The following is a 13,900-nucleotide window of genomic DNA, read 5'->3' on the forward strand; positions in this document are numbered from 1 at the left end:
CGTAACTGTCATTGCTCGAAGGTAGCATGCATACCGCAGATTTAACCGACATAAGTCCAGTTCAAACAGACTGAAGTATATAGAAGCTAGAAGTAACGTTAAGAAAGAAATGACGACAGCTAAGAGAGAATTTACTGAAACCACTAAAAACGCATCGAAGCACAGAAATTAGGAACTCGTGACTTCTGGAAAATCTACAACAGTGTAGTAAATAATTGGCAATCAACAATTCCCCCACTAACCAACAATCACGGGGTTGTTTGTTCAGCAACCGAGAAGGCTAACATGCTTGCCAGTCGGTGTGCCTCAAACTCCACACTGGACCCTATCAAACACCCCCTACCTGATTTTCCTTTGCGGACAGACGCCACGCTAGACGATCTGAAAATCATCCCTACTCAGATGCATGATATAATAAAAACCTTGACACTTCAAAAGCATGTGGACCCGATCTCATCCCAGCTGTGCTATTAAAAAGTGCTCAGCCGAAGTAGCTCCAGTTCTCTCCAAACTCTACAGCAAATACTTTAATGAATCTTGCTTTTCGGGCTGTTGGAAAACTGCTTCTGTGGTACTAGTATTCAAGAATTCTGGCGAAAGAACTGACCCATTAAATTATCGACCCATTAGCCTCCTCCCACTTTTCGCCAAAATATTTGAGACCATAATTAACCATGCTCTAGTTCATTACCTTACAGATGCTAAACTTTTGACTGACCAACGATATGGATTTAGACAAGCCCGTTCCACAGCAGACATCCTAACTGTAATCTCTGGACGTATATACCATTCACTGGACAAAGCGGGGAAGGGAAGAACGGAAGCTCAAGCTATATCTAAGGCTTTTGACAAGGTATGGCATAAGGGTCTCCTCAGGAAAATTAAATCATACGGTATCACTGGTAGAATACTTAACATAATTAAATCGTTCTTAAATAAGAGAAAAATCCAGGTTGTCCTCGACGGTCGTACATCTAAACAGTGTGATATAAATGCGGGAGTGCCTTAGGGGTCTATCCTTGGACCTCTATTATTCCTAATATTCATAAATGACCTCCCCGACAAAATTGCCTCTGATACGGGTATATATGCTGATGACATCACATTCTATAATAGGCACGACAGGAAAACAAATGAACACATATCTAAAGAAATGGAAGAAATACTAGATGATGACCTCCATTTTGCGTCATTGTTTTCGCAAGTCATGCATGTGTAATTTACTAAAACTATTTTTAAAAACCTTATTTTCAACATCATGACGTCATAAGCAATCGTGGTCCTGTGGGCAAGGCGTTTGCCAGTAACTTTTTCCCTCTTTTGCATTTCAGGTTCGAGCATGCCTATTATGGCTAATTTTTTTTTTTCTGTGATCGCATGGGCACTCGCTATTTTGATTGAAAGAAAGGTTTTGATTAATTTATTTATTGAGAGAGGGGGGCAGAGCATAGGCAACAAAAGATATTTCTCTTCATATCCCTCTTGTTGAAATATCTCGTGGGGAGGTTGTCACATACTTTTTGGGGGGCGCTTCCGTTCTTTTATTTTTTAAATTGTTGTGGGGGGTATCAATGAAAGTGATCAATATCCTTAGTATAGCAGATGTGTTCAAACCGAACTTCATGTCCACCCAGGCAACGCGGGGTATCTATGTTAGTTTTATTATAAGGGATTTATCACCAGTCACATGATAATCTTAGTCCTTCAACCGTTTCCCCTCCCATTTACTTTGTTAATATCTCAACATTTTCTTCCCTTTCTTTCAAATTTCTGAAGGTGCTTGACTAAACTGGTTTCCTTCAATAATTACAAGAAATCTTCTCTACCACCAATAGCAATAACCAATGACTCTTTATCTGAAAGTCCATCTTTCAAACTCCTTGGCCTAACGTTCACAGGAAATATGACTTGGAACAATTACATTGAAAGCACTGCTAGTGCCGCTGCGAAGTAGGTAGGCTCTCTCTACCGTGCTAGAAAACTACTAATACCCGGAAGTATCCTGTGCCCATGTATGGAGTATTGCTGTCATATTTGGTCTGGTGCATCTGCTACTAGTCTCTCGCTCCTATACAAGGTTCAAAAGAGAGTCGCCAATCAGATAGGCCCTGAACTGGCAACTAAGCTTCAGCCTCTGTCCCATCGACGAAATGTTGCATCCCTCTGCCTGTTCTACAAGTATTTTAATGGTGAATGCCCTGACGAACTGCAAGCACTTGTGCCCCCACGACGTAAACAGCCTCGACAAACCCGACAAGCAGCTAAATCTCACCCCCACACACTAGATATCCCTAGATGTAAAAAATCTTTCTACTTCAGTAGCTTATTCCCCAGAACCGCTAGACTTTGGAATTCTATTCCAGGTCCTTGCTTCCCCAAATGTACTGACGTGCAGAAGTTCAAGTGTAACATGAACCGACATCTTGCTGCCCAAATTCCTACGTAGTACCCCAGTAGTTGTTGCCCCTGATAGTAGCCCCTACACCAAAGTGGTAATGTTCCTTGTTTGGGGTGAAAATGTAATAAAAGTTTTTAAAAATATATACATATATATAACATGTATCTCCATGTTTGTTTTTGACTGACAGAGAGAAATGAAAGAAAAGAATTGGGAGATGGGAGGGGAATAATTGTAGAAAGAATTTCTCCTGTGTTGGTTCAAACTAACGTTCAATTGTGATAAAGGATTGATTTTTTTTATGTAAAGCACTTGAGATAAGACATGAAACCATTCGATGCAAAGATCTAAAGATAGATGCTTTCCGAAACAATCTGGAAAAAAAGAGTTAAAACAGCAAGAAGGGAGTTCAACAAGTTTACATAGGAAGCTGCATTGCAATTAGCTACGAAAACAGCAAATTGGCGGAGATAACTAGATCAATAAGTCAAAGGAGCTGGAACAAAAAAATGGATGGGAAAATTATTTAAAAAAAACACATGACACAATATTATTTATGAAGAAAATGAAACTTGTAACATCATTCTTGTGAGGGATATGGTCATAAGAAGAAAGTGTGAGATCAATAAAATCATATGGACGTTTTTGCACCTTATCAAAACCCATCATCTGGGACTGATTCAGTGGCCCAAAAATGATAAACAGGATTTCATACATGGTTCGATAGTAAATTTGTAGAGATAATGTATAGCCTCAGTTGTAAGAAAATGTTTGGTGTGGCAGAAAAAACGACTTTACGAGAAGCAGAAAGAGCAATGGATTTAATGTATGAAATCCAAGGATGATTTGATGAGAAATTCAGTTGATTTGTCCTCAAGAGTTGGACTATTTATGAGTATCTCAATAAAAAGGGGCACGCCTACGATTGAGGGACACGAGCTGCGTCTTCATAGGGTTAAACGAAACAAGCTATTTTGCATCCCGATGCACAATCAAATTCAGGTCAACTTCTTGATCAGTTACATATTTCAACTGTATCCAATGAGATGGACAAGAAATATCACCAGAATATAGAGTTATACCATCAGCATAAATGTTAATCTTTTGAATACCCAGAAAGAGAACTGATGTAGACAAGAAATAGTGTTTGTCCTACAATAGAGCCTTATGAAACAAAAATATATGATATAATTAAAATTAAATGACAGCATGAAAAGTTACTCACAACCTTTCATCAGAAAGAAAATAGTTAGTGACGTCAAAAACCTTGCCAACAATATTATAACTCTAAATTTTATGAAGATCAGAATATCAAACTCTGTCTAACGCCTTGACCCAACCATATACATATATCGTCATATGTCCTCAGTTACAACTGTTAAAAGATGAATAGTTGAACGAAAACCATGCTAAATTTCACTAAAAGAATTCGAGACTTTCCAGAAAATGAACAAGCTTTCCGTTGGCGACCTTTCAAAAACTTTGCTAGTAAAAGAGGAGACTTACAGGATGATACTTAGTTCGGTGCAAATGATATTTTTAATATTTTTTTAAAGAAAGCGACAACGGAGGGTCAAGAATAGAAACAGGACTGTAACAAACGGATTGTATAATGTTTGGAGCATAAAAAAACAACAGGAATTGAATCAGGCCTGGAAAACTTGGGTTGATCAAGATCGGAAAGAAACTTTTTGGAGTGATAGTGACAGTCACGAGGTTGCATTCCGTTGGACACCTCGTGAATGAAATGGAGACCTCGTGAATGAAATGGATACCTCGTTAACATAGGAGACCAATAAGAAGACCAGGAACGAGATGAAGGGACGACCTGATACAACATATGGGTCCCAGATGGCAGCAGATATCTCGGGGCAGAGATATATAGCTAAAGTCCAGGAAGGGGTTCCTCATTGAGTTATAAATCTTGATTGATTGATTGATTGATTGATTGATTGATTGATTGATTGAATGAATGGCAGTCAAGAGGCGAGTAAAGACAAGATTGAATATGCGAAAAACTATTCAAAAGAGCATCAACAGCAGACTTGCGATTATTTCACTATTTCACATTCTTCAAAATTGATGAAAACGAACTTTTGGAGATGCTATTAGAATACCTAAACTTAGCCTTAGAGTTTGTTTTTTTACGAGCACTGTTAAATCTTCTATAGGATTGTCTGAAAAACTGAGTACCATCCTGACGATACTGATTACAGTAATGGTTACTATTAGTATTGGTGAAAACATAAGCAAATGAAAACTAGGGAGTAGTGTGGAATGGGGGTGTGGTTTGAAACTTACGATGAAGAATAAAGGTATTAATTCCAAGAGGAATCAAGCCAGTATCCCCTTTCGCAGCATCATTCGGAAACATAAGATTTAATCAAACGTCATATAGAAAGCTGCGAAGGTCATGCCAATCATCCTTCATGTAGTTAAACGTCTTTCTATTAAACGGACAGAAAAATCAACCTTTACAACACTAGTATAATCAGAAAAAAACATAATGGAGAAGAAGATAAAATAGAATATCAGAGTCTTCATAAATACGAAAAGATCAAATAAGGATGGTTGATGACGACCATTATAAAGAAAGTGTGTGTATTATATGTTTTAACACGCACACACAAAAACACTACATGTGTCTTTGGGGCAAGTCATGAGACATGGGAAAGTTAAAACAGATTTCGCCCGTTTGATATGTGTGATTAGTTAAAAAAAAACGATACTAATGATAAACGTTACATTTACCAAAAACATAGATGGAGGTTCAAAAATAAAGTTGCAATCTATTTTAAATACTACTAAAGGTAGCATCAACACACGGATTAGTAATTGTTAGAAATAAGGAATGGTACAAAATGAATAAATAGGTAGTGGGGGTGAAGCAACGACAACCCCAGACAAATAAAAGGGTATATATGAGATTGAAGACTGGGGACATGTACAGTAAAAAATCAAAGCATTAAATTTACCAAAAACAAAGATGGAGTTAACAGATTAAGTTGCAATCCATTTTAAATACTACTAAAGGTAGCATCAGCACACGGAACAGTAATTTTAGAAAAGGGAATAGTACAAAATGAATAATTAGGAAGTGGGGTGAAGCAATGACAACCTCAGACAAATAAAAGGGCATATATGAGATTAAAGACTGGGGACATGCACAATGGGGAGATCCTTGCAAAGGAAAATAATGTAAAAGAATTTGATCGAAATTGGAATAAAACTATAAGCATACAAGATTATCTCTTGGTTTTAATCTTTGTAAATTAGTATTAAAATCGTGTAAAACTACTCTGATTAGCACATTAAATTTACCTTTTCTTTGACAGGTATTCTTATTATTTATATAACACACTTGCGGCTTTGGATTGACTAACATTTTCACGTGTTTCATTTACTTTTAAACTTTACAATATATCAAGAACATCACGTGAGATACAAAAGGGCATGCCTTAGTTTTTATTTGGTTATCGTCCAAGTGAATGCTTGCATGTAATAAAGAACTGGCGCATTGCTCTGTTGGTTTTGTTTTTTTGTTTGTTTTTTTTATTCTGGCAGATTTAACCAACACCTGCCTATAATGCACCTCTATTCAGATCAGCATTGCTAATTATTAGGATTGAATCTCATACTCTACACATATATGATGACTACTTCTGACTTTCATCATGAATAATGCGATTACGTTTAAGTTATTCATGTTTTAAATATTCTATTGAATCAATTGAATATTTCTACTTTCTTTTATGTAATTGAACTGAAATACGTGTGCTTCTGTGAGCAGCGTGTTTAGATCAGACCATTCTCTACGCTATAATAAAAAGCTATGCATATATATATTGATATTTTACTAATCTGCAATAAAGCATATATATATATATATATATATATATATATATATAAACTGTGTCAATCGCTTTAGTGCAGATTAGTAAAATATCAATATTTCACTAAATATACCTCACAAAAAATTAAAAATTGTTTCATAAATGGACTGCTTTAAGGTTAATTATTTCCCAAAATGTTATTCCAAATCATGCGATATTCACGAAGTTATGTCATTTTATTCTTTATCAAGGAACTTCTACTGTCGATTGCCTTATTGTAGGTCTCTTAAAATGGTTTAAGTAAAAAATATCATGAAAACTTTATTTTTTATTATATTTGTCTGTCAAGGAATAATAAACAAAAACACATCCTATGTCCTAAAACTCAAATAAATGAAATAATTATCGACATATGCACCATTAAAAAATATATTTAAACACCCTTTTATTCACCGAGGAAGTCAATTGTTTGATCTGAAAAGAAGTTATGGCTCTAGCGACATCAACTATTTTCTTTCCCAAAACAACTTTTGAAGTATATTGTTCTCCTCCTTAATAAATCCATCTTTTCAATATTGACCAGGGATGTTCAATGGAGTTATGGTCTGAAGAACACGGTGGCCAGGTCATGAGGGTTTCTCTAACGTCTCACATAGATTCAAGGAAGGCGGCCGTCACTCTAGCAGAATGGGGTGGTGCATTGTCATGCATAAAAATCATCTGAAAACGACGTGACAATAATAGATCATCTGGCCATGGTGACAAATGATCATCCCAAAAGCTGTGTACGCATTGCTTGTAAGCTTCACACCCTCTGCCACTTAGAATGGTTAAACTAACTTATCCCCAAGGATTCTCACTCAAAACATGATGCCTTCACCTCCTTGTTGACGATTAACTTTGTAAGGGATCGAAGTTCCTTTCGGGTTTCAAACTTTGGCCCATCTATTCGAACAGTCAAAAGTAGCATGGGCCTCATCCGTAAATAGCATACGTTCGAAATTCATTTTCGTGTAATTTTGTGCCCAAGCCACTCGTTTTTTCCTATGTTGTTTGCTCAATTGAGGCCTTGGAAGAGGTTTGATGTTCTTTGCCATCTCATTCAACACATTGCATCGAGTTTGTTTGGATCTTGGAGCGATTCCAGTTCTTGCAAAAATAGATGCGCTGGTAATGTTTGGATTTCTGTTGACTTCTCTACGAATTTTCTGAATATCATTTAAAAAAACACAATAAAGCGATTGACACAGTTTATATATAAAGCGAGTTAAAAGAATAAGATATAAGCTCGATTTTTTAAGAGGAGACTTATCGGGATAATGCAAAGCTAAATAAATTGTTTTGGAGCTTATATATATATATATATATATATATATATATATATATATATATATATATATATATATGTGTGTGTGTGTGTGTGTGTGTGTGTGTGTGTGTGTGTGTGTGTGTGTGTGTGTGTGTATTTGTGTGTGTATATATCTATAATATAAATCTGAACGTCCGTGTGTGTGTGTGTCTGGTCACGAATAGGCTCCTATATGGTTGACTATTATAGAAAACTGATCACATATAATGATATGAGATGTATTGAAACACAGGAATGGGTATGTTTGATCTGGCATAATAATGATTCATTAAAATTGTGGGGGTCTGCGTACGCGCCTGGTCCATATAGTATGGAAATAAAAAATTTTAAAATTAAAAAAAAAACGTTTACAAGTGTTTTTGGTATAGATGTACATAAGAATATTTTGATAAGTATGTTTTATCTTAAATTGGAATGGTATAATAAAATTCTGTGGTCTGCGTTCGCGCCTGGCTTCCATAGAATGGAAATAGGCACAAACTTTAATAAAGACTTTTCATATCTATCTGCGTAAGTATACTTTGATAATTATGTTTCACATTGAAAAAATATGGTATAATAAAATTATGGGGTGTACGTTCGCACCTGACCTCCATAGAATGGAAATATGCCACAAAGTTTAACAAGTTTGTTTTTTTTATATTGATCCACAGAATATTGTGATAAGTGTTTCAGTGTGAACAGGTATGGTATAATAAATTATGTTTTTTATCTATTTTTTTTTTTTACTTTCATCATATTTTGTTTCGGTTCTGTTTAAGTATGATATTATTTGTAGCGATTTCCTTGTGTGTGTGTGTGTGTGTGTGTGTGTGTGTGTGTGTGTGTGTGTGTGTGTGTGTGCGCGCGTGTGTGTGTGTGTGTGTGTGTGTGTGTGAAATGTACATAGCAATATTAACTTCAACAATAGATGAATAGATCTTAGTCGATGTTTGACTTTCCAATCCATCCTGCCAGTTTAGCTGTCGACTTTAAAAATTCGACACGGACGTTCCTTTTTCCAGACAATTTCATTTCATTCGTTCTTCCCCGAACAATCGTTTTGTTTTTGTTTTTGTTTTTTGGTTTTTTTTTTTTTTAGGATAGCCAACCTACTGCTCTTTTCTGCGATACCACCTGCTCTTTACACCTGCTCTTTTCAAAACAACTTATCAACTATATTTTCAATGCGTTAGTCGTTTACTTCAGAGCATCTTCTTTTTTAGTCTACTTAGCAGTCATCCATCATTGGTGGAACGCCGACACCTGATCTGCATCGATTGACCAGATTTACCAAGCCGTTTCTCTGGTCACAGTGATGTCCACATTCGACCCAAAAAGTTGAAGTAATGTCTAAACGGTACACTCACTGTAAACGTCTATGTGTCGTTAGTAGCCGAAGTATTTTTTTTTTACTATTTATCTCTTTACGATCAAATAAACTGATAATTTGTTCTTTTATTTTAATGTCGTGTTTTGTATTGTGTATCTGTGTGTGTTTTGTATTGTGTATCTGTGTGTGTTTTGTATTGTGTATCTGTGTGTGTTTTTTATTGTGTATCTGTATGTGTTTCATATTGTGTATCTATATGTGTTTTGTATTGTGTATCTAACTTTGTAAGATTTGTACCATTACTAGTACTTGCAACAAACAATGTGTTCACCTGTCGTACAAAGTTGCTGGTCTTGCTCTTCTCTACGCGTAAGCTTATCTGCATAAATGGGTTGTATTACATAAATGGTAATTAATTTTAAGTATTTTTCTTTGTCGCTTATTTTCGTATACATATATATATATATATATATATATATATATATATATATATATATATATATATATATATATATATATATATGTTTTCGCTATTATTTTAGCCTTCTCCTTGCGATCCTTATAACGTGTGGTTTATATCGTCCATTATTTCATGTTTTTCCCCATAATTTTCTTATCCTTTTTCTTATCTCAGCTATCTTTTTGTATTCGCCTTTCTTCCGTCCTCCCACAGCACACATTTAGTCTTTTCCGATCTTTGAACTTTTTTTTTTTGACGTCTATCTTCTTTTTTACAGATTTTTTATTTCTGTCTTTCTTTTACTGATTTCTTTACTTGCGGTTTGCTCCAAACGTAGCATTAAGCAGAGAAAGTTAGAAATGAGAGAGAAAGAGAGAGTTAAAGAAGGAGATTTTGAGGGAGGGAGAGAGAGTCTAAGAAGTAGTGTCAGTCTCTTCGGGCTATCTTATTCTGATAGCACATAATAAAACACTCGCTGTATTTTTTAGCATTATTATTAAAGAGCTTGATAAGCTCGCGTCTGCGTAACAAACAGGGAACATTGATATCGCTGATCTCGGGCATTGCGCGAGATCTTGCGAGAGTTTAATATCTAAAAGCGATCAACCCGTCCCTCCTTTTGTTTTTTTTTCAACTGACCAGGCAGTGTGAATTAACGTGCCAAACCTAACACCAAGTTAAGTGAAATTTCTTTCTTTTTTTTTTCGTTTAAGTGATTTTTTCATTTCGTTTTTAGTATTTTGTGAAATTCATATTCGCCATTTTTGCCTTATCTTAAAAAAGAAATTCCACTGTCGACTGCAGTTGTGGTGAAAACTGTAATGTTTATTTAAAAAATATTTTGGTTTAACCAAAAGACTACTCAAACGTAATAACATTGTTTAAAAATATATCTTAAAGGAAGAAAAAAACACGCAACTTGAACAATACAGAGTTTTATTGTTTTGAGTTCTTTTTTTCGCATTTCGATAGAAATACAAGCTCGCTTAAAAGACTTTTAAAAGAGTTTCATTTACGACACATTAAAAAATGATCGACGATAAATCAATGGATTCGAAGCCGTTTCCAGATCGCAGCTAACAAAACGGAGTTTTGATGAACAAATGCCACACAAGAAACATTCAGAGCAAGAACTCACCTAGCCACAACCGAAGCCAAGAACTTATCTTTCTCTTTTTCTCCATCCCTTATGGACCTACGCAATAATTGACCCTATTGAACCCAGATAGAATTAATGTGGTGGATACAAGTCTTATGGGCAAAGATGTTATTTACTAGCGATGTGCACTCGATTTTTCTCGTGTGGAAATATATTGGAGGTCAGAAATAATGTCAAATATAATAATGTTAACTATTTATTTTGCCTTGAAGGAAAAGTTGAAAAAATAACATTTGCAAGTATTATAAAAACAGTTAGCGTGGTGTTATCTTCTTATAAAAATGCTTGATAATGTGTTTTTACGGATAACTTTTAGACAGCAAATTGTTTTAACGAATCGAAACGAATTCTTATTTAATTCTTTTATATATTAAAGATACCAATAAAAATAAATATTTTAGTGTTCATGAAACGAAGAAAATCTATGTAAAAAAAGAAATTTCGTTTTTACCTTCTAATATATCTCTAGTTATCCTATGTCTTTAACCGATCATTTTCCATAGTGACTCTGAAGCAGGTAAATTTCAATTGTGCCTTTAGATTCTGTCAAAAGTTTAACTCTTCTTTAATTTTTTTAATACTGTTCCTGCTACCATCCTAGTTTTTTATTCTTACGAAATTATCGTTGTAGAAAGTGATAATTACTGCTAGTCGTGAGATGCATGCTGCCAGAAAATCATCATAGACTAGTATCTTACATCTAGACTACCGAGAGTTAACACAAGAAATAAAGGAAATTAAGTATCTATAAATGCTAAATCGGCGGGCATAAACAGTAAACAGCCATGAAAGTATTCTAAGAGCAAAAGTTGGAATGTTGCATTTGCGCTGAAGTTGACCATGTTTTCTTAATTCCCTAAAGCGGGCTCGGTATTAATTTCTTAAAGTGGCTTTATAATTATAATATTTAAAAAATATATATATATTAACAATTATTTTTATACCTAAAACACTATTGTTGCATGCTTACGCAACACACACATACGCACACACACACGCGCGCGCACACACACACACACACACACACACACACACATATATATATATATATATATATATATATATATATATATATATATATATATATATATATATATAAGAAAAGACTACAGTAAATATTTACACGTGTCCATTTTATTTAGTAAATGAGAACTTTTTAAGCGGACATCACAAATTTGCTTGATTCAAAATTGAATTTCCCTTAAATAAACAAAATCCTCGAATACTATTAGATTCTTCATTACAAATAAATGCGTGTGTAATGCATTATCTGTGGAGTAAATTAAGAGAGGAACAACAACGGCGATGACGCTAAATCCAAGCCGCGTTTAAAAAGAGGTTTGATTCTTAAAATGGCCAAAAGACGTTATCAAAAAGACCCTAAACTAAGGGCGTATCGTTACTTGTGCTTCTGCTTGTTGGGCCTGAAAATGATGATCATGTTTGCATTCTCCCATGTTGGTGTGACGGGTTGCGTTGTCGGCTACAGTATCTTAGGCGGTTGGATTTTCAAGGGGATCGAAGCTCCTTACGAACTAGAGCTCCGACGACAGGCGGGCGAAATTCGAGAGAAATACACTCGCCAGATTGTCAAGATCACAGAGCAGGCCTTACTCGAAGGACAAAATCCAGATAATGTTAGTGCCGAACTGGTACAAGAATTCGAAGAGGAAGTTGTTCGTTTTACGGATTCCACCGGATGGGACGGCTCAGAGGACGAAGCGGAAGTGAAATGGTCTTACTCGGGGGCTTTATTCTATTCTGTTACTGTTATTACAACTATAGGTAAGTAAAAACTAAATGGATATGTATTTACTTGTTGGTATACTTGATTGTAGTTAACTTTTATTCTACTAAAGCTTTATATATATATATATATATATATATATATATATATATATATATATATATATATATATAGTAAGTTATAAAATGTATATGGCGATTAAGCCATAACTTACTAACTAGCTCTACCTACGTATTGAGCGTTTTTGAAGTAAATACTTAAAGTATACGCATACATCTATACCTTCGTATATTAATTTTATGTGAGTAAATTTAATAGTTATATATATATATATATATATATATATATATATATATATATATATATATATATATATATATATATATATATATATACACGAGGACTGTTCCAAAAGGCAAACCTCCTATTTAACTCAAAAACTAAAACGTTTAAGAACTACGAAGACGGGAGTATGAAAAATTAAAACTAGCGACCTTTTATACTGAAGAATTTTTTTTCTGTTAAATCATTAGTATTCTCAATGCATTTTGCAAGCCCCTTTTGGTGCCTCGGTCATAAATATCCGGAGCGCGCTTTGTCTCTTATATCTCCACTCTAGAAAGCGACGAACCAATTTCCTAACTGCGCTGACACCAACTGCATCGGCTTCGTAAACGTTCAACAGGTGCCGATGAATGTTGATTTATTAAATTTTTTTCTGCATATAGAAATTCAATGACGCTTCTCGGCTTCTGACCGGGGTTGTTTCCTTGGTTTCACACCATCAATATCCGCAGCAGAGATGAAATTCATGAAGTCATGAATGCGTAAGTTGCGCAATAATAAATAGTGCCATTATTTTTTGAACGTCCCTCGTATATATATTATTGCCACAAAATGCATGCGAAAGTATAATTTAGTACTTGAACTAAATTCTATTTTTTTAATTGTTTTATTAATATACAACAAGTCACTTCTCTCTCTCTCTCTCTCTCTCTCTCTCTCTCTCTCTCTCTCTCTCTCTATCTATCTATCTATCTATCTATCTCTCTCTCTGTATATATATATATATATATATATATATATATATATGTAATGTGTCTGTTATATTTCTCATAGTCTGCCTGTCTGTCTGCTCATCCCAATTGTTTTCGGAAACTACTGCACCGATTTGGATTAAATTTTGCATGGATCGCTGTTATAAGGTGCACTGGACTAAGTATTATGGTATCCGTTGGATGCATAAAGTAAAATAAATAACGAAAGCAATTCTAGCCGAATCCGCCGCTGGTATCTATATTATATCTCTATCTTTATAAAGTTAAATATATTTATGTTTATATTTATAGAGGATTCGTTCCGAAATAATTACTTGATGATTATAGATTTTGGAACAGATCTGCAAGGTGTAATGAGTTACAATGTGATATATATATATATATATATATATATATATATATATATATATATATATATATATACGAGAGAGATTTGCATTGAATTTTATCTATACTCATTAGATAGCATAAAGCAAGGTTCTCCAAATTTAAATTTCTTAATACACTTAAACTTACACATTGAATTTTAGACATTTTGTAAAGTCAACCTAATTTAATAGACTT

At 34.5% G+C, this 13,900-nt stretch overlaps 1 protein-coding gene across 1 annotated transcript; it reads left to right on the forward strand.

Annotated features, from left to right (window-relative positions):
- The first annotated feature begins 11,883 nt into the window (after positions 1-11,883).
- LOC145281337 (TWiK family of potassium channels protein 18-like) lies at positions 11,884-12,324 on the forward strand. Its single transcript, XM_080132203.1, has one exon. It carries the CDS (start codon positions 11,884-11,886, stop codon positions 12,322-12,324), a length of 441 nt encoding a protein of 146 aa, XP_079988329.1.
- The last annotated feature ends 1,576 nt before the right edge of the window (positions 12,325-13,900 follow it).

Source organism: Euprymna scolopes, chromosome 1 (genome assembly GCF_053919585.1).
Source record: "Euprymna scolopes isolate OS-2025 chromosome 1, ASM5391958v1, whole genome shotgun sequence".
Lineage (NCBI taxonomy): Eukaryota > Metazoa > Mollusca > Cephalopoda > Sepiida > Sepiolidae > Euprymna > Euprymna scolopes.

What these genes read in the sequence shown, in the direction of transcription:
- LOC145281337 (XM_080132203.1), top strand. Translation starts at nt 11,884, where the DNA reads ATGGCCAAAAGACGTTATCAAAAAGACCCTAAACTAAGGGCGTATCGT.